The sequence below is a fragment of the Podarcis erhardii genome, assembly GCF_964252035.2.
Source record: "Podarcis erhardii genome assembly, chromosome: 6".
Taxonomy (NCBI): domain Eukaryota; kingdom Metazoa; phylum Chordata; class Lepidosauria; order Squamata; family Lacertidae; genus Podarcis; species Podarcis erhardii.
Window position 1 is genome coordinate 81,436,695 of NC_138510.1, and position 21,869 is coordinate 81,458,563.

Here is a 21,869-nt window from a genome sequence, read left to right on the forward strand (position 1 = left end):
AGAGAGGCCAGTTCTTCTCGCCAGAGTGCAGAGGCAAAGGCATCGCATCTTATTTCGAAGTAGAGTGCTTTTGGTCTTAAACTGATAGGTTTTACTTTTATTGCAGCAATAACAGTGCTTAGCCCATTTGCAAAACTAAGCAGGGTCCGGTGTGGTTTCAAATTGGATGGGGGACCGCCTGTTGAGATACCTACATTGCAAGGGGGTTGGACTAGATGATCCTGAGGGTCCCTTCCAAATCCATGATTCTGCGAAACCCGGGACTCTTATGCAGAAGACGGAATTGCAGCTGGTGTACTACAAAACGGCTGAAAGGTGGTATAGCCCTGTCCTCCTTGGTGGGCGGGCAGCCGCTTTAATTTAGAAGTACCCACTGATGGAGGACACGGGTGGCGCTGTGGGTTAAACCACAGATCCTAGGACTTGCCGATCAGAAGGTCGGTGGTTCGAATCCCCGTGAGGGGGTGAGCTCCCGTTGCTCCGTCCCTTCTCCTGCCAAATTAGCAGTTCGAAAGCATGTCAAAGTTCAAGTAGATAAATAGGTACCGCTCCAGCGGGAAGGTAAACTGCTGTTTCGCCGGAACCGGCTTAGTCATGCTGGCCACATGACCCGGAAGCTGTACACCGGCCAATAAAGCGAGATGAGCACCGCAACCCCAGAGTCGGCCACGACTGGACCTAATGGTCAGGGGTCCCTTTACCTTTACCTTACCCACTGATGGTAAATTTTGTTTAACTTCCCTCTTTTGTCACATCCTCAAGCTTCAATTAAGCTGTGTAGGTTTTGTTTTTGTTTTTTAAAGTGTATTGTCTTTAATATAGTAAAACTTTTAAAGAGGTCCGTTACAGAACACTGTTGCCGAACAGTATGTGCACCTACCGTTCTCCATTAATCTGTGTTGTCTTTTGTTGAGTTTTCAGGGATTTGTTTTACTGGATTATTATACAGACCACCAAAACTGAGCACCTTTTTAAAGGGAGAACAGGGACACCCATAGGAGATAGACCAGCCAAGATTTTAGGTACCGTAATCCTGTAATGCACTGGTTTTCCAACTGGTGGATTGGGAGAGTTTCAGCATGATCTAAGTTGGGTCACAACAGCAGCATGCAAACATATCTTAAATGATTAAGAAAAGTTCATGTTCAGCTCCTGAATTATCCTGTTAATGGTCTTTTTGTCAGGGAGGTGCATGCCTTTGCCAGGCTATGCTCCTACTGCCTTGATGCAAATATCTGTTTCATCTTGGAAGGTTAAGTACCCTGAGACTTAAGCTGCATACACACTTACCTGTTGAAAGTGTGAAACCATATATCTGAATAAGGTATTATGCATACTTGCTTACAACTTGCTGCTTTCAATCCACATGCATGATAGATCCTGCCATCCACAAAGGTGGGTATGGTTAGGTGATGCACAATGGAAATCCCTCCCTTTGATAGGGTTTCCTATGCTTTTTCTATACACACCTATACAAGATCTCCCACAGGAACCTGAGTACCTGTGCGTGTAGGTTATAACTGTTGTAATTTGTACATTAATATTATTGGACAAGTTCAGATTTTCAGACAAGCAGAAAAAAGCAGGAACTGTCAGTTAAAAGTATTTCTATTTTTCTAGGAAAAAGGGTGCGGGAACTCACCATAAACACCTCCCTCGTTCTTTTAGAATGGCCCTTGCCCACTTTGAAATAGGCGTAAGACCTCTGGAATATGTGGGTATTTTCCTCCCTGCCTGAAGGAAAGCCACCCAAGCACACCCATTGAGTTGGCAATCTAGAAAGCCCTGGAAGAGGAGGAGCCACATGTATAAGACTAATTGAAAGACTTAATTAAGATCAGGAGCAATATTTTTAAATTTGTCCCATTCCTTGTTTTAGAACAGCATCCATAGTGCATTGTATAATAATTAGTGTAAGACATCTTTGAGCATAGAAATGCCAAAATAATTTCCCATTTCTCTATCAGGTGTCAAAGTCTTTATTGAGTTTAAAGCACATATACATTTCTATGGTAACCTCAACTTTTATGATAGTTAAAAAGGTCTTGCTACAGTGCACATAATTTATTAATAAAAACCAAATCTTAACTGTACTTCAAATAAATAACCTAAATATTCAAGAATTTAATTTAAAAGCATAACTGTACAATATGAAAATATAAACAATACATAAAACATAATACTCTAAAGATATTTAGAAATAAATTTGTAATTCTGTATTATATAGACAGTGCAAGAAATTAAAAAAATTAAAATAAGCCTCTGAACTGGGAGATCATTTACTTTTACATTATCATGCAGACATAGCATTTCAAGCCATGCTGTTGCCTTTAATATGGTACTCTACATGCACACACAGGAGAAACAGCATGTGCAGCCAGAGGTTGCTTTGAAGACTTCATCATAGTCATTTGCACAGTTACAATAGCAAGCTACTTCTTCTCCGCTTCATATATATTAAAATCTTCAGCAATACAATCAGTTCTGATAGAAACTTCAGAGAAATCTCTAGCTGCATACAGTTTTCTCCCATGTGTGCATGAGGGTTTGAGGGATCGTGGCTGTAGTTATTAAAATTACTGTTACCAACCATACCCAACTGCATGCTTTCTTTCCTACGGTACCTTACAAAGAGGTATTTTGTTGCATTCAAAAGTTTTAACATCTCTTCAGCAAACCAATAGGCTTTTTTCCCCACCTAAAGCTTAGGAGTGTAGAACATCCAATCAAAACAATCCCAGTTAAAAACCAACATATTACACCTAATGGACTGTGATCATGAGTCAGCCACTACCTAACCACCTTTCAAGTTCATAATTATAGATACTAAAATCAAAACATGAAATTTTGATGCTAAACAAATTTGACCACTAGTTAAGATGTGATGTAAGCAACGGTGTAGAATACAGCATAACTAGTTGTTGTTTTCAAAAAATCTATTTTGTGTGGACCTAGCGATATTTCATGTGAACTTGAGTTAATTATGAATCAGTTTTTATTCCTGTAGAAAATAAAATAGTCATAGAGGCAAAGACCAGAGAATGCAATAAACACTAAACTGTAAACACATAATTAGTCTTTTGGAGTGCACACTGACATTGCAAGAGCTTGTTCAACAGACTTCGGCAGCAAGACTACGATAGGTCACAGCAGCATGAGATCACATGGAAAGCACTGAACAATAATACTATCACACACCAACACCTCCTAGCAATCGGGTAACTGAAGGGAAACATCTCTTCTCCATGAGATGCTTTCCTGATCAAATGCTGCTCTTTTTAATGCCTAATTTAATGTTCCAATAGTCTTAAATGTGTGTGCTTTATCTGTAGGCTTAAAAACTACTCTTTAGCCATTATAGGTCCAGAGTTTAACAGTTCTGTCTGCAGAAGATGACAAGAAGGAAAGATCTTGTGTATGCCATCTGCACTGAATCACTTTGTCTTTATGCTCCCCTACCACCATAGTTGGGAGCTGCTTGGTAAGGTCCCCTGTGAAAAAGAAATGAGAGTCATTATTGTTTACTCGAACTTTTTACAGAATCACCATTCACTTCACTTGATTGCATTTACAACAACTTTTACATCACATCCTGATAACTCAGTAACTCATTAAGGTCGGTTCATATGCTGCCAAGGGGCAGTGAAAGAAGCAGCACAGATGATTTGTTCTTCTTTCCCCATTTCTACCTTTACAGCACAAGGCTATACATGTCTACTGAATTGCGGGGAGCTTACTCCCAAGTAATTGGGCATAATTCCAGTGTGTAAAGAACTTGCAGGTTTCAATAGCAACAACCACCTTGCGCTTCAGAAGCCCTCTGAGGCGAACAGATCTTGCTCACAAATCCCACTTCATACTTCCTAGTAGTAAAGTTTGAAGCAGCAGCTACCCATGGCATTTCTTTCTCTGCTTTCTGGTAATCCATGAAATTGTCTTAAAAAATGAAAAATGAATATTCCCTGTTATTTCACTGCTGATTTAGCAGTTAAATTACCTTGCAAGTCTGTCACTTTTATTTTCATATCATAAGAACCCGTGAGAAGGTAATGAGCCCCAGGGGAAAAGCGGACAGAACGGACATCACTGGAATGAGGGTGGTAACTCTGCACCATTCGCCCTCCACGAATATCATACAGCATACAGCTGGAATCCTCCTGGCCTGTAGCTAGAAGACGACCACTAGGATCTACAGCTACTGATGCCACAGCACTGCCTGCAAGGAGAAATCCCATAAATGAAATCAGTACCATTTCTCTAGATAATGTGTGTGTTGTTTACAATAAAGATTTTTTAAAGAAGTCCTTATAAAATATAGATCAGAATAAAGGCAGATGCATTTCCAGGCATCTGATACAATTCAGCATAGGGACCAGGGAAGATGTAAATAAGCCCAAAGCATGTGCTATTGAGATAATCATTATTCTTCCCCTGCCTGTGCATGCCTGCCTTTTCTTCCGTTTCCCTATGTTTATTATAGGTTGTAAGTCCCTTGGGGCAGGGGCCTTCCATACCTGTTCCTTGGCGGGGGGGGGGGGCAACATGTACATAGATGATATGATATGATATTAATAAATCTTTTTAACTGTACTATCACTTAATTATTTACTTGTACTGTCATTTAAATTTAGAAAAATATGGCAGGTATGGTTGTTTATCCTTGCAGATCTGCTATAAATGTACTTTTAACTAACAGCAAACACTGGTTAATGTTTCAAACAAGTTCTTCTGTATGTTAAAAAAACAATCTTCAATACCAGTATGAGACAGGAAATGGATCTAACCTTGGCTCCTTAAAAACTGGCAATCATTGCCTTCATTTTCCTGATAAAAGGTATCAGATACATTTTAGGATTGCTAGCCTTTGCACTTATTTTAAAATCTGATGTCCCTCTCTTCATCCAAAGACAATAGGGTGGGTTGCAACGATACATGAAGCAGTCAATAGTTAAAAAAAATTAAATCAGCAACATAGTAAATTATAATATGTGAAAGTTTTATAGAGGGCATTCCTCTACACCCAAAAAGTCTGATTGGAAACGAAAGTTTACAGCTGGCCCCTAAAGCTGAAAAGTGGCACAGCCACACCTCCAGGAGTTAGTGCTTTCTATATCCAGGGTCCTATTACTGAAATGGGCCTTGGAACCTTGTGAACAGAAGTTAATTTATGTGAATTTGTTTCCAAATATTTATGCACAGAACTTGCTGTTTTCCAAGCAGCAACTCGACTGGCCAACCATGGCAAGGATTTTTTCTTGGCTTCATCATCAGTAACCTTACCAGTTCCATGAAATGTTGTTCCAACAACGCGAACACAACTAGGTACTCTGAGATCCCAGAATCGTACGGTCTTGTCTTGGGAGCCAGACGCTATCATCCATCCACTCCATGTATAAAGTGCTAAAATGTGACCTGCATGTAAGGAATTTTGATTTGTATTAATTATTAATACAAATATTGATATTATTGCATTGATGATTTAAATTATTGATATACAGTGGTACCTCGGGTTACATATGCTTCAGGTTACATATGCTTCAGGTTACAGACTCCGCTAACCCAGAAATAGTACCCCGGGTTAAGAACTTTGCTTCAGGATGAGAACAGATATTGTGCTCCGGTGGCGCAGCAGCAGCGGGAGGCCCCATTAGCTAAAGTGGTGCTTCAGGTTAGGAACAGTTTCAGGTTAAGAATGGACCTCCAGAACGAATTAAGTACTTAGCCCAAGGTACCACTGTACTAACCAGGAATGCACGTTTGTCAGCAAAATGCACAAGTAAGAGAAATGGCAAGTTCTACATGCAACAGGGGTAGTTTTGCCAAAATTTGTGAATTTACACAGTAAAGTGTACAATGTGGTACATTTTAAACTTTATTAAAATGGTTCATTAATCCAGCAACACACACTGTTGTTAGTAAAACTGACTTGAGACCAAAGGCTACCAAAGCTTGACCAGAAACGTACCAGTATGACCACTCAAAGCATGGAGGCCTTGCCCTCGCTGGCAGTCTGTTGTGTAAATATTACAGTCCCCAGCTCCAGCACTTATTAAAATGGCACCACCACTTTCGGGACCTTCCATAAAAGCTAGATCCCTAATGGTTCCATCATGCATGCTGAATTCCAAATCTGGCCCTAAAACAGATGGAGAACAGAGTGGACAATTACCACACACACACAGAGAGAGAGAGAGTGTTTTATAATCATTCAGGACACTACTTGATGTTAAAACACAGCAACGTTTGAGTCTCACCAAACTGTTTGCAAAAAACAAAACTCAATCCCACACAGAGAAAAATTGTGCCAGTCTGGTATTGGGTTGAAAAGTACCGCACTGCAGAATTACTGCCTTCATGTATGTAGATGGCACAGTATATAGCAGTACAATAGTTTACATTTATACTACTACAACTGGTCTGGTTTTTTATTTTAAAAAAAAATCTTCCAAAGATTTAAAGCTAAGGTTTTTAATTTTTTTTAAGCTTTCTTACGATACGATCCTCTTTATTGTCACTGTCCCATACAGAACAATGAAATTGAAAATCTACATCAGACATTCAGAAACCAACAAGCCTGCTATCTCAGCCTGGTTAGCCCGCTAAAAACTCTGATACCCCATAATTAAATACAATATACTCCCATAGAGACTACCTTACACTGTGTTTAAAACCAAAATTGCATTTGGATAGAAACTGTTTCTCAGGTGGCTAGTCCTAGTCTTTATAACCCTGTACCTTCTTCCAGAAGGCAGAAGCTGAAAGAGATCATTTCCGGGGTGCGCACTATCCTGCACTATCTCTGCATCTTTCTTATGGCACCTGGAAGCATAGATTTGATCCAAGATGGGAAGAGTGAACCAATTATTCTTTCCGCAGTCTTTACAACCCTGGACAGCATTGTTTTTTCCCTGACCATGCAGCTCCCAAACCACACACAGAGACCATAAGTTAAGAACAACAACCCAAGATGGTGGCACGTGCAGACGCTGCGACTGACAGCTCCTTGGAGAGGAGTCGGGGTTTGCTAGGACAAATTATTTATAGCCGATATGAAAGCTTTCTCATCCCCTGAACAATGCAAGAAATTATATGCTCTTAAGTGTATAAAAAGTCAATTGTTACAAGCAATTGTAACAACAGTTTATACTTACCTGTTGCATTGCAGGTGTCTGCATTGAAAGGTAGCACTTTAACATATTTGTCATTGGAACCAGTTGCCAGCAATTGTCCACAGGGACTCCAGGCCACACAATAGATTGATCCTTTGTGATGTTTGTTCCTTTTGAAACGTACCACAGGCTGCTTAGGAGTGTTACTATCACTAGGGGGGGCAAATGAAAGTAAGATGATTTTGTGCTTTTGCATGTCTGGACAGGGTCTGTAACAAAAGGCTAATAATTCTACTCTTTTGGAAGGATAGAGTAATTAGTAAATATTTTTAAATGACATAATTGCATTTAAAATTATTTATTGTTTCTTTTGTATTAAAAATGTGAACTACAGAAAGGGTCCCTCTTCTAAAGTGATGCACTTTTAAGGAAAGTCTGTTTTTCTTGAGCATGCAAAAAAGCACCTTCAAAAGGCTTATATTAATTGTTTTAATGAGCTGTAAAGTGCTTCTTAAAAAATGGTGCAGAACACAGTGCCCAGCTCTTACTAGAACCTTCTGTAGCAAGGCAGATGCTCTGCCATTGAGCTAAGGTCCTTCTCCAACCTTTAGAAACCCTTTAAATTAATAGAAATACATTTTAAATTAAACACACAATAAACAAATAGCCTGGTGGGAACAAGATAACTTCTGCCCAATACCACTGTCCTTGTCCAATATGGGATCCCAACACACTGTTCTTATGAGAACCTGAGAGATCTGATTATCAATCTCTAATCACTAATCTAGTTTTGCCTTTAGCAGAATGTAGGGGAAATCCATACTTTTTTAACTTGTAAAATCATTTTCCTCACCAATGCACCTGCCTACCAGAAGTTCAGCTGAGACAACAGAATTTAATTAATTAAATCAGAATTTAATTAAAACGCAACAGACTGCTTCTGGCACTACTGCAGCTAAAGCCAAGCCACTTTGTTTTCAGATTACAGGAGTCCCCTTCAGATGTGCACATTCAGCATTAACTGAACAAAGAGGATCCCAGCCTGCATCCCCATTTGCCAAAGCAGGGTGCAGGCTAGGATCCGGTTCCTCATAGGTGGTGGGGGCTTCTGCCCCCCCTGCCCACCTATCAGGAAGGGCACGGCAGTTCCAGTTCCCACCCTGGGGCTCCAGTGAAGCCTCTGCTGTCCTGCAACGCCACCGCACCAAGAGGGGTGAGCAGACTTTCAGAACATTTAGGGAGCATGACAAACATTGGAAGGCAGCTACAGGAGACTTGCAAGACTATTGGTATCTTCAGATCTTGACCATTGCATTAATGGAAAAGTTAACAAGGTAATGACAATAAGCAAAAACAAACCAACAAGGGGGGCATGGGAATGAGTGCGCAAGCGCCACCCCCTGACCTTTCATGAGTACAGAAGGTTCTCTACTTCAAACAGTCACCTTCCAACTCACAGAAGGATATTGAGGATGGAGCTAGCACATTCAACCCCTATACTTCCCTGCCACAGTACATTTTCTTACTACTGAATGTGCATGCCTAAAGAGCAGGAATACCACAACTTCCACTTTCCTAAAGCTAATTAGCCACTTCTAATATAACACTTTAAGCATTGTAAAGGCAAAAAATAAATGGAAAACTAAAGACTTCAAGTAATCTTCTAAGAGAGGAAACCAGATTTCATGATTTTCAGATACAGTCACATACTAATTTCCATTTCTACTGTAGTTTTTCATGTGCAAAAATCTTGTATCTTGGAAATTGCAAGACTGCTTTAAAGTTCTTAGTTAAAAAGGTAACAGAAATAATAATCTACCTGCCATTATTTTTCTTCTCTATCTTAATTTAACCATTATTTATTAAAGATGCAGGAAAACAGCTGATTAACCATCATTACTTACACGCAAAGGTAGAAACTGTAAAAGCAGTGGAATCACGTAAATATTTGGCTATTGGACAGTTTAAATAAAAGCAAGATGCTAATAAGGCAACTGAAAGCTAATACAACCAAGAAGCTTTTAGTGATAGCAGATTTTTTTTAAAAAAAGGTCATGCTGCAGAAGCTGTAAAGTGAGGCTGTTGTATGAAGAGTGAAAGCAGAGGAGTACAAAATATGGAGAAAGTGGTATACTCAAGTAGTTATGGAGCAGGCACATAATACAAAGCCAAAAGAAACAAAGCCAAATGATCTGGCAACTCCAAAGTGTTTGTAAGAGGAAATACTATAAATTTACTAGTTACTTTGTTGTCATCTTTACAGAGGAAGACTGCGGAGATCTGCCTAAGTCAAATACCAGTTTTCGAGGAACAGCAGAGGAGGAGCTAAACAGCATATAAGCAAACAAGTTATAAAGAGACTAAAGACACACACACACAAAATATTCTGTAAGAGTAACATATTTATGGCTTTTTAAATTTCACAAGGTGAAGGCTGGCTTGTGATGGGTCACATTTAAAACAACAGCAGCACTACACTCGGCAACATTTTATAATGCAAAGAGCCAACTCACTGAACAACATCCCATCCTACTACAGCGTTTGCTTCCGACATTTGCTCCCATTTGCCATGCTTGCAGCCACACAAGTCCACAGGGGTGAGAAAGCTAAGCATGATATATGGAGGAGTTCAAACTACTTCATATTGTTTTTTGTTTTACTCAGATGTTTGAGCAAAAGTGAAATAGCATGGGTCCAAAAACAATTTCAAGTAATTTCACCAATTTCAGTGAAACAGCTTGCCAAGCTCACTAATATTAGAACTTGCTACTGGTCACCTATGCATAGTAACTAATATTACTATGGGCTACAGTGAACCTCACAAAAATCCTGTAAATAATAAAGTAACTTATATTTGGCATTTATTTTTTGTTTGTTTGTTTATTTGCTAACCATAGTTGGACAGTCAAGAAGTTCACCTTATGGTAGTTATTCAGGTAGGAATTTGCTGAAATTCCCTTTTTAACACTTTTGTTTCTGCTTGTTCTGCTTCCTATTCATCAGAATATTTAAGATTGTCACTGGCAACCTCCATTTTTCTATGTACATAAAAATGTAAGGTCATCGTGCAGCCCCCATTGAAGGATATGTAACCACAATCCTGAATTTGCAAGAGAGGGGGGCAAAGAGATGTCAGATTTAAACAACAGCAGAGGTTTGAATAAAGCATGGTTGGAGGTATACAGAGGAGCTGTGAGGGAACAGACGTTGATCTGAAGGAGCTGTGAGGGGATGGGGGGGTGTAAGGCATAAAGATATATGTAGCTGGGTTGGTGAGCAGCAAGAGCAGGGACAGCAGCCCCAAGTTCATACATAAAAAAATGGGCAGGGAGAAAACTTTATTTTCACTACGTATAAGCTTTCACTTCAATATCAACAGCAAAACATATGGTAACTTCTCAGCAACGGCACAACAGTAACTGACTTCCAGTTTAGCATTGGTTCGAAAATGATCTTGAGAACAGTTTGAACCTTTTGTCTGCCTTCAATTTCCTAACCATGCTTATAAAAATGCAATGAGGATAATGGGGCAAAAATTGTGTCACTTGTAATGCCAATGTTTCAGGTTGCTTTCCGAAAATGAAGTTATAGAATAGTGAAATTCTATTAATATAAGAGAGTTTTACATTTTTCAGAGTAGCCCTATTCGTGTGAAATACCTAGACTAATATTTTTGTAGCCCTCAAGGGGTAAAGTTCCACAATAATCAATGACATGTTAAAAAATAAGAAATGGAGAAAATGAGGGTCAGAAAAGCAGAGCAGAAATGGATACAAATGTCAGACATAACTGATGAGAGACAGATTAACAATCAATAATTACTCCTACCTTGATTCCTGGAGTTCGGGATAGGCACATACTCTTAAAGTTTTAGAATTTGAGCCAACAGCATAAAGAGTGCCACTTGGATGAAAAGCCACAGCTCTGACAGCTTGTGTATCTTCTAGGGTATTGACACAAATGAATTGCTTTTTTGATTTGTCATCCTGTTGTGTCAAAAGTTACAATACAAGTGACTATTTCTCCATAGTTCTTTACAACTAGAATGCCATACATGATATTATTCTAATATTAGGAAAAGGTTGCACATCAACTCAACATAAGAAATATGAAAGCAACACCTGGTTTGGGCAATAGTTCAGGGATTCATAAACCGTAATTTGTGAAACTGTGAAAAAGGGTCAGTGTTGAAAGCCAAAACTTAAACTCTCTACTGTTGTCCAAGTATTTCCCACGTCTCCAACACATGATGATATAATGCCACCCCCAACATGGGGAACACAATGGATGTAAAAACTAAGGGTAAATTTTCACCTTCACTGGGGTGGAGTCTATTTAAATGAGATATTTGGTTGGTGTGCTTCTAAACACACTAGAATGCTTGTGGTGTGCCACTAGGTAACACTATACTACACTATATGCAGGTTTTGATACTGGAACGTTCATTATCCAAAATCTCAGTTATCTAAACACAAAAAGTATACCCAAACCTCACTACACAAACAGCTGATTCAGATATCTGAGCAGCCACAGTTTGTCCACTTCCTTACTTGCATTTATTTTGCTGGCTGGCAGCAGCCGTTTAGGGCAGAAACCATGGAGGGAAGGAGAGGGATTGGACAAAGTGGTGAAAGATTGCACAAATCAACTTTTCCTTTGTTTGGCTTTTGCTGATTTGCAGCAGTTTCAGGTAGAAACCATGGCGAGGGAGGGAGGGACAGACAATGGACAAATCACAGATTAGAAATGTTCCCATGGGAAATAATTGAAATCATCAGCTCATTATGTGAATGCTCCCCTGATGAACAATTTCCTGGGAATGCACTGTCCTCAGAAAGTTGGACCTGTGTGTACTATGTGGCAGAATACAAGTATGATAAGGAATTCACATTTAGGACATTTGTGGATTTACAAAAATAATGATAATGAATGCTATATTTGCACCAGCCCTGATGCTGCAACAGTGACATGATTATACAAACTATGGCATTTAGGTAACCTGGACAATAAGTTCAAGTTGCATCCATCTTAAATGCTTGGGATAAGCATGAGACAGTCATGTTCTAGTTTATAGCCTTAACTTTTTGTGCGAAATGAAAATACACTCATTTAGAAGGTCAGGTACTACAAAACATCTTTTTAATATAAATTAGTTTCCTTTTATTAGTTATGTGAATAAAAACAGTAATTTTCCTTGGCCTTCTGGGACACATGAAGTCTTGTGGAAAGGGTACCTAGCATGAGTCTTAAATATGGGATTGTCATTTTTTGAGATATTCCACAGTCATATCTGTTCTTCATGTCCAAGTGATTGGCAGTAAAACTATGACTATATTTTGGGGTATTCCACCATTGCACTGTACAGTTTCTTATTGTTTACCTGTTATTTTTTACATTTTGAAAAAACAACAATAAAACTTTTTTTAGGATTGAGCCTTTTCATTGTAATGCAAGATACTATTAAGTCCTACCTCATCACCACTTGCTCTTGTTAAATTCCCTGGAGAATCTTCATGTTGTGCTGGAATGGCACCATGCTCTGGTATTCTGTTTTGATACACAAAATTTAAATTCAAATTTAAATGCAACTTTCCCTGTTATTTATACCCATGTCACCTTCCTCTGCTTCCCTTGCTTTCTTGGTGCTGCCCTCCATTCTTCTCCTTTCCCTTCTTATTCTAAATCAAGCAACAAATGTAAATATATAATTGTCTGTTGCTGGTTATTCAGCAATAAACTGACATCTTCAAATTCTAGAGTAATTATTGAAGATATTTTTATGTGCTGCCATAATTGAAGGACATTATTGAGGAATGCCCTATGAAGAGAGTTTGTCCACGTGGAGGTAATCTGCCTGAATACTTGCCCACTACTTACTGGTTTGCCCAAGCTATGAGGACTTAAAAGCAGCCGTGTTCATATAATTAAATTGTTTAAATATTTGACTAACTTGGGGGGGGGCAGGTTCCCCTGGACCTCTGAAAAAGTGGCCTGTTTTGCTTTTAAAGTAGCAATTTTAAGGAGAAAAGTTTGTGGGGTTGATGAGTTAAATTCTTCAGGGTAGCAAACTCTTATCTGACGGATAACTGTGTAATGTATTTAATTCTGTTTTATGTATTTTATCTTTAGTAATAGCTTCAGGTAGACTAAATAATTAATGCTTTTTGTACTGCTCATCAACAAAGTTCTCTGAGCATAAAAGTTATGAACCAACTATATAAGAAAATATCAATGCAACACTCACAAAACCATTAGAAATTCAGGATAAAACAGCTACACACTAAAACAGTATAATTAAAAAGATCCCCACCTGGCACCAAAGACCACAATGCAAACACCAGACAAACCTCTCTGTTGAAGGCACTAATGCACCACAACTGAAAAAGTCCTTCCTCCCCACTTTTCCCCATCTGATAGGCACACCTGGAGATTGCCAGCTCTTCAGTCCTTTAGGTAGCCTAGCCCCAAGGTATTTAGGGTTTTAAAAAGTTAACAACAGCACCTTGAATAGGGTCCAGAAATACAGTGGAATCCAGTGCAGATGACAGAGCCCAGTCTACTGAATATGGCGAGTGGCGGTTAGAACTGTTGTGGGCCCCAACAGATGATTATGTAACTATGTGATTGTTAACCCTGCCTGATGGAACAGTCCAGGGAGGGGAAAGTATACACAGAAAGAGGTTTTTGTGGGGCTTTGTGTGTTTTCCTTACTCAGGGGAACAGAAAGGTTGAGAGCTAATTGCATGAGGGGGAAAAGCCTGTTAAATTAAAGGAGGGGTAAATAAAAACGGATTAAGCCAAAGTGGTCGATATAAGGGCAGAGAGTTGAAAAGAGAGAAAGAGGAGTGGCTGCTGAAGGGAGAGAGCAGGCTGACAGAAAGGTATACTGACCACTAATATACTTTGAGAAGAGGCTCTGCAAACTGCTTCTTCAGGCAGGAGAGAAAAAACAGAGAAACACCTGCCTGCCAGAATTCTATGTTCTCCTGCCTCATCGCCAGATGAGATCATACCCAACCAGTGAATGGATTCCAACCAGAACAAATAGACTGAAAACACTCCAGGAAATGAATGTTCATTTGTTACATGTATGTTTACTTGTAAAAATTTTATCCAAATTTGGCATGGGTGGTATCCATTACTCCTATTTTTCTGGTGCAAGAGATGTGGGCTAGCAGAAATGAACTTTCCCCTCCTCTCTTCAACAACTCCCTGTGTGCAGCCTCCAGATCAGCTCCAGGGAAGATTTTGGTGGTGCAGATGAGGAGGAGAAGAAACTCCACTGCTGCTGCTCTGGATACAGTCAAAAGTATTCTACCCAATGACTGAGCAAGGCACAATATGTTGCGAGGGTGGCACATCAAATTGATCTGCATATTATTAATCTTAGTGCAGAAGTAGCACTGACATGCACAAGAGTGTTCCAAGTACTTACATTTTATTTCCATGGACAGGTGATTCTTCAAGAGATGGTATCTGATTAGTGGACCCAAGTTTCTGAGGTGTGCTTGTACTGAACTGTACATTAGCATTTGCTGTTCTCTGACTAGAATCTGGTAGGATGGATACGGTTCCTTTGCTGCCACTGCAGTGCTGGTTAAGTGTTTGCACATCATTTCCCAGATTGTCAATTCCCATATTTAACTCCCCCAACTTCTGAACAGACCTGCAGGATACATTAAAAAAACATAAATGAAGAGCTATGAAAGCATAATTACCATAATTGGTGTTGTCACCAATATGGTATTTGGTTAATAAGACTTAAGAAAGGCATCAAATTAATACAAAAAGAACGTCATCACATCCTATCAGCAATGCTGCGGAACTTACTGTGAAAGTCATTTTATAACAAAATTATGCTGAAAACTATAATCAGATTTGAAAATATTCTTTTTAGCGACTGTCAGCATTTATTTCAAAGTAAATTCCATTGACTCTAGAGTAAGGCTAAGATTGTAGTCTTTCCTATTGAACAAATCATAACCTGAAAACCACAAAGATATCATAGCCAACCTGTTAAGAAACTGCTCTGTAAGATTTTGCTGTGCATCTGAACCATCCTCCTGGTTTACCCCTCCTTCTAATAACATTTGCTGATATAGTTGTCGCTGTTGCTCCTTCTGTTCTAAGTGCTGCTGGTATCGTAATCGCTGTCGGTAATATTCCTGAAATTGGTCTGTTGAATCACGAAGCTAAACAAGATCGGACATAAATAAAATCATCATTCTCATTACAGTTCTTTATCACCACACCAATAAAATTTTACATTACCAGAGGCAGAAAAAAAGCAACGGCTCTTTACTTAAGTGTAACATAGCATTAAACATTTGGTGGTGTATGCTCATTCTGTCTTTTACCTCACCTGGAAAACATGAAGACACGCCTGTAAACTTACTGAAAGTGTTTTTTTTAAAAAAAACAACATAACATAAAGGCTTGGAAAATCATGAACAAAATTCTAGAATGCATAATTTGATTTTAAATGGAAATCTCCCATGACTAGACAACAAAGGAAACACATTTCTACATTTGCTGCTGCCACATACTTTGTGTTCACTTGCCGGCTCAAAAATTTTGATCAAAGCAATCAAGTTTTAAAACTTATTGCTTCGTAAAGGTAGATACTGAATGGAGTGGGAAGAAACATTTTGCAAGCATGTTACAAAGAACACTGCAACCTCACCAAGCATACCAAGAACACATGTTGTCCTATATACTTTCCCAAATTAATGGCAGGTCTGCTTATATGCCACAGTCACAACTTTTATCTCATTCTGTACTGCGAGCAGGCAAGCTTCAACAAACAACAGGCATGAAGTCCTAATGCATGGGTAGGCAAACCAAGGCCCAGGGGCCGGATCCGGCCCAATTGCCTTCTAAATCTGGCCCGTGGACGGTCCGGGAATCAGCATGTTTTTACATGAGTAGAATGTGTCCTTTTATTTAAAATGTATCTCTGGGTTATTTGTGGGGCCTGCCTGGTGTTTTTACATGAGTAGAATGTGTGCTTTTATTTAAAATGCATCTCTGGGTTATTTGTGGGGCATAGGAATTCGTTCATTTCCCCCCTTTCAAAATATAGTCTGCCCCCCCCCCAAGGTCTGAGGCCCCCTGCTGAAAAAGTTTGATGACCCCTGTCCTAATGCTAAGTAGTTCCAAAACAGAATTAGCTTTGGAGCATGGAGGCAAATTGCATGCTTTGTCTGGTTCTGTGGCTCCCTGCTCCCCATTGGTTGGCTGGCTTTAAAAAGAAGACTGAAGAGGAAGACATCCTTCTTGTGCGGTGCCACATCTCAGCCCTCATAAAAGAGCAGGAATTTTTAAAATAGCAGTACTGAGTTTCTAAGGAAGAGATGTTTTCTGGATTTCAGTGGAGGACTGAACTTCTGTAGAAGTTTTATCACAATGGACTGGATCAAGAATTGGAGGTTTCTTAATTCTTCCTACACCATGACTGCAGCTCCTGAAAAGCTACTCCTGACTATGGTGGTCCCTCTGGAACAGTGTGAGGAAGAGCTCAAGGGTCATTTCAGCAGAAGGGATAAAATTGGCTAAAGCAGCAGATGCACCTTTGTGAGCAGAGATTTTCATTGATCCCCTTCTCACTATAACCCTTCCCCAACCCTCATGGGAGACTTTGGAACAGATGCACAGGCCTGAAATGACAAGGAGTGGGTTCCAAAGCATTATTCTCCCCTTGATCCTATCCATTGTGTTATAAATTGTAGGAATGGTTTCCCCCATAATGACATTTTCTTCTATATACCCTGGAGAGAGTGCCTAAGCAAAAACATCAAAATATCCACACAAAATAATTTTTTTAAAAAAGAAAAAAAGGAAATCTTAAATAAAAACAAATTAAAAATAATAATCATAATAAAAACATTCACATAAATCTACTTCGAAATACTGGGACTGCATGCCATGAAATAAAATTGCTGCATAAATATATTTGGGACCCCACAAACCCCTTTTTACGTTTATATGGCAACCAGTAGAGTATTTTACAGAGGGACACACTCACACACTTTTTAGATGAATCAGGAATTAAGTATGCAGAATGCACAGCAAGCATGCTTGCTATAGAAAAGCAAGCTTCAAAAAAAATCACTTTGTACAGGAGTTCCCATTACAGTACGCATTGCATATGAGCTGCGGAAAAGAACACTACAGTATGCATTTTGTTATTACCAATCAAAGCAGGAAAATTCAAAGGCCCTTTATTAGGTAGAAGCAAAATTTTTCCATTACCTCATTTTTTTCTTGCTTGGCTGGTCCTTGATTCTGTGTTCCATTTGCTGGCTCTTTTTCTGGAACTGAGTTCTGGCACACAGTCTCACTGCCTGACAAAGGCTGGGGATCAATTGGCGTATCACATCTTTCATGGATACAGAGACCAGGAAAAAGGGTTTAAATTTTCTTTTATGTTAAAACATTTTGAAAATACATCTTATATATACAGATACTCATGATTTAAATACATGCTAACCATTTCCCAAACTTAGGCCAGAAAAAAAATCTTTCCACAACTATGATAGCAACATTTCCCTCCATGCTCACAGTCCTTCGCTGGTCTCACAGAACAGCTGGGTGACAAAGAAAGTGACATATCTAAAATGTTTTAACATTCCAGACTTTAAAAAGTAAAAGTGGGGGGGGGGTAGGAAGTGAGCTTTACTATCCCTCAAGACAACAACTGGCAAAATGTGTTCCCCTGAAAATAGCAGAGGGAATTGGAGTTTGCCACGTGGCTCAAGACCCATAGCAAACTAAGGGAAGCAATATCTCTCAAAGAAGATGAACAATCTAGTGCATGAGCAAATGTTATTGTGAGAGGTCCAGAGGGTACTTAAAGAAAGTAAGGCTTGTCCATACTTCCACTTGTCCTGATGCTTTATCCCTGAAAACCCACTCTACCAATTAATCGGAGCAAAAGTCATTCAGTTTACACATGGATTGATGCTTGCTCCGATTCAGAAGTAAAGAATTGATTTTCGTGGGGGAAAGCAGATAAACTAATCAGACCTATGCTTTCTAGGTGTGGGACTAGCGAAGTGTGGGGAAGCACTAAGTGAAGTGTCCCACTAGGGCTAGAAAAGTGATGTGAAGATCCTTTAAGACAAAAGAAGTATCAGCAACTGAAGATGACCCATAGGCACAACATATAGATTACCAATAATGCTGATACACTCTATTTTTAAGTGGACCACAAAAGTCCCAACTAGATTCTAACATGCCTACAGAAAATTTGGCAGAGATCGTTTAAGAGACTCAGCCATCTGTTCAGTAGCGTCAGCATGTGTCAGCCCTGGTTTTAACACTATTAAAAACACAAATAAATATATCATAAAACAGAACAAAACAGCCTCAGGAGGTTTTGGCAGCACATAAATGACAAACAGTTTCAACTCAGAAGTGTGCATGCACATAAAAGCTTATACAGTGGTACCTCAGGTTACAGATGCTTCAGGTTACAGACTCCGCTATCCCAAAAAAATACTACCTCAGGTTAAGAACTTTGCTTCAGGATGAGAACAGAAATCGTGCAGCAGCAGTGCGGCGGGCCCTATTAGCTAAAGTGGTACCTCAGTTAAGAACAGTTTCAGGTTAAGAACAGACCTCCAGAATGAATTAAGTTCTTAACCCGAGGTACCACTGTACCCAGAACAAATTTAGTTAGTCTCGAAGGTGCTACTGGACAATTTTTTAATTTTTTTCAACTGCGTCAGACCAACACAGCTACCTACCTAAATCTAGTATATCTTAGTCTATCTACTTTCCTCCTTTCATGACCTAGGCCTCCATGAATCTGGCTTTAGCCAATTCTCTTCCATCCTAACCATTCACTCCACATGAAAGAGTTCTTCCTGTGCTTTTCTCCTCTTCTCTGGTATCCTCAGGAATCTATTATCATCTCTTCTATATTAACCTCATCCTATGACCTCATCCCATCTCACGTATGTCAATACTATTTATACACCAATAAAACCAAAATAAACACTCATCAACATTCAGGTACGTAGCCGTGTTGGTCTGACGCAGTCAAAATATATAAAAAAACACATCCTCTGCTGGTTTTTTACACATCCTCTGCTGGTTTGAAGCCCAGAGTTGTCTGAAGATGAATGCAGACTTTAGACCAAAAAAGGTTAGCCACCCCTGCATTAGAAGTTAACACAAATGTGTAAGAAAATGGAGACCTTAATGCATTGTATTGCAGAGCAGGTTCAAGAACCAGTTTCTTACTGTAACTAAGGTCTAATCTATACTAGTGGGTTATAATGTTATAAATGCATTATATACATGTAACACCAGGAGGCGCTGTATAGCAGTCAATGAAAAACTGCATTGAGAGCTATACAACTTTTTCTTTTCTTAGCATTTTTTTTTTAGATCAGTGTAGATCCAGCCTTAGTGTGGTAAAGGGCAACTTACCGCTCAGGTGACTCTTCGTAAATACTGTGGCAATCTGTATTCTCTAACATTAGACTTCGAGTAAGATTCTGTACTCCTGGGTAATGGAAGTTAGCGAAGGAATGAGACATGGGAGATGTTTTTGTCCCAAGATCTGTGATGCGTTTTTCATTAATTGTCAATCCACAGGAGAGTCCATCCAAGGCAGGGTTCAAGGAACGCGTCATGTAAGCATCAGCAGACTGAGGCCTCCTCATGGGTGAGGATGGGTAAGGTGAAAGTTTACTGATGAGGGGAGTCAAAAGGTCAGCATAGGCGGCTTTTGTAGGTTTTAGGAGTTTATCAACATGAATATTCAGCATCTTTTGTTCAAAAGCACAAGAAAAAATAGTAGAGGGCAGATTCTGAAGCCATGACAACAAACTAAGGTCCAAGTCATCGCACCCATTACCACATAAAAGGTCAATGCCGAGCAACACTTCACTCTCCGTAATTTCTTCTCCTGTTGCTTTACTCTGACAAAACTCCACACAACATTCATACAATAGCCCCTTCATCACAAGCTGAAACAAACGATTGTTGCTTGCTTTAAAGCCAGCCTCACTTAGTTTTCTATCAGCAGGAATGAACTCAGCTACCATGACGCAAGCCTCTTCAAAACAGTGAACTCGTGCGGTGCTTGGGTTCCAGTCTTTGAATTCTGCATGGTTGGTCAGACGAGGCAATGTGAGAAGTAAACACAGTTTGCTATAGTCTTCTTTAGAAGGACAATATTCTTCCAGAGCATGTAGGCACTGTACAGCCTCTTTCATTGTAAATTCCAACTGAAAAAAGAGAGTACCCCTATTTAAGGCTAAAATAATGTTTTTTATCATACATAGCTGCACAAAGATACAGGCAGATAAATTATTTTGCTATTCACCTATTAATAATCAACTGCAGTTTTATGAGTGTCATCTTTCCCCGCATATGAAATTACAACTTCAACTTGTGTGACCAATAAAATGCTGTTCAACCGAACATTTTTCTATGATATCTAGTGCTGGCACAATTTGTTTTCTAGATAGTTTCCTAGGTCAAGTTTCAGACATCTTGGTATAAGTACCGTTTCTTTAAACATTGATTAAGGTTTGATACCTAGGTCACTTTCTCCCCTACTCCAACTTGCATTCAGCACCAGATTTATCCACCATGGCACCTTAATTTTACAAGGCACAGTTCAGCCCCACAATAATGGGTTGTGAATCACTGTATCAAGTGATCTTCAGTTTTTACTTTCTACACAGATATCCTTGCATTACAGTTCTTAAAACAAAAATGTAAGACTTGAAAACAAACTTTAAGAAAGACATGATTGCCTTCTAAAAAGCAGAATACATTTGTATTTTATAAGATTAGCTAGAGTGCTGTGATTAGATCACAAGGCTTACATGTTGAGGCTCATCTTCTGCAGACATTGCATTGTTTACACATAAGGCTTCTAGAAACTTCTGCTGCAGTATGATATAGCGAAACCTATGCACAAGAAAACAGAAATACAACTGATGTAACAGTGTAAATTAATGTGAACTTTGGTACAAATTATAGCAGTTAACTGGGACTGCTGTTCCTGTAATTTTGGAAGATCATGTTCTAACACAGGGTTTGGGAAGGTTTAGGCATGAATGGGTTTCAATTTGGTCCACAAGGCTGCTGCTGCTGCTGCTGTTGTTGTTGTTTTGTTGTTGTTATTAATTTATTGAATTTATATACTGCCCTATTCCCGGAGGTCTCAGGGTAGTTCACAGAACAAAATCAAAATATGAAACCACAAAATAAATGATCAAAATAAAAACAACAGCCCAATAACCCCCCCCCTCCCCAAAAAACCTCACATTTTAAAAGGGCATAGGATGTTAATCAAATCTGGTTAAAAGACCTGTTTAAAAAGGAACGTTTTTGCCTAGCGCCTAAAGGTGTATAATAAAGGTGCCAGGCAAACTTCCCTGGGGAGAGCATTCCACAGACAGGGAGCCACTGCAGAGAAGGCTCATGAGGAGGAGGCACAATAAGAAGGGCCTCAGAAGATGATCTCAGGGTCCAAATATGTTCATACTGAAAGAGGCAGTCCTTGAGATATTGTGGTCCTGAGCCATTTAAGGATTTATAGGTCAAAAGCAGCACTTTGAATTGGGCACGGAAACTAATTGGTAGCCAGTGCAGTCGGACAAGGATCAGTGTAATATGTTCAAACCGTCTTGCTCCGGTGAGCAACCCGGCTGCTGAATTCTGCACTAGCTGAAGTTTCTGAACCATCTTCAGAGGCAGCCCAACATATAATGCATTGCATTATATAACCTTGAGATT

The 21,869-nt window shown here is 39.4% G+C and overlaps 1 protein-coding gene and 1 long non-coding RNA gene across 3 annotated transcripts in view; one reads left to right on the forward strand and one right to left on the reverse strand.

The window, feature by feature from the left end:
• Positions 1–65: 65 nt before the first annotated feature.
• On the forward strand, positions 66–9,973 carry LOC309343983. The gene is made up of 4 exons (XR_014157477.1): positions 66–315; positions 4,034–4,266; positions 5,200–5,418; positions 9,373–9,973. It is a non-coding gene; the product is annotated as an uncharacterized lncRNA (long non-coding RNA).
• The window catches only part of WDR47 (WD repeat domain 47), a 34,862-nt gene continuing 14,948 nt past the window's right edge, over positions 1,956–21,869 (reverse strand). Inside the window, exons 4-16 of one of the 2 annotated variants that reach the window (XM_081865800.1) lie at positions 20,954–21,038; positions 19,545–20,347; positions 17,361–17,487; positions 15,123–15,301; positions 14,545–14,775; positions 12,581–12,656; positions 10,938–11,095; positions 9,354–9,434; positions 7,152–7,321; positions 5,966–6,136; positions 5,281–5,412; positions 3,998–4,216; positions 1,956–3,491 (exon numbers count right to left, since the gene is read on the reverse strand). In XM_081865800.1, coding sequence (XP_081721926.1) covers positions 3,349–3,491; positions 3,998–4,216; positions 5,281–5,412; positions 5,966–6,136; positions 7,152–7,321; positions 9,354–9,434; positions 10,938–11,095; positions 12,581–12,656; positions 14,545–14,775; positions 15,123–15,301; positions 17,361–17,487; positions 19,545–20,347; positions 20,954–21,038 — 2,575 coding nt within the window. In that variant the 3' untranslated portion in view covers positions 1,956–3,348. The remainder of the gene's footprint in view (positions 3,492–3,997; positions 4,217–5,280; positions 5,413–5,965; positions 6,137–7,151; positions 7,322–9,353; positions 9,435–10,937; positions 11,096–12,580; positions 12,657–14,544; positions 14,776–15,122; positions 15,302–17,360; positions 17,488–19,544; positions 20,348–20,953; positions 21,039–21,869) is intronic. The other variant, XM_081865801.1, reaches the window with a different exon arrangement.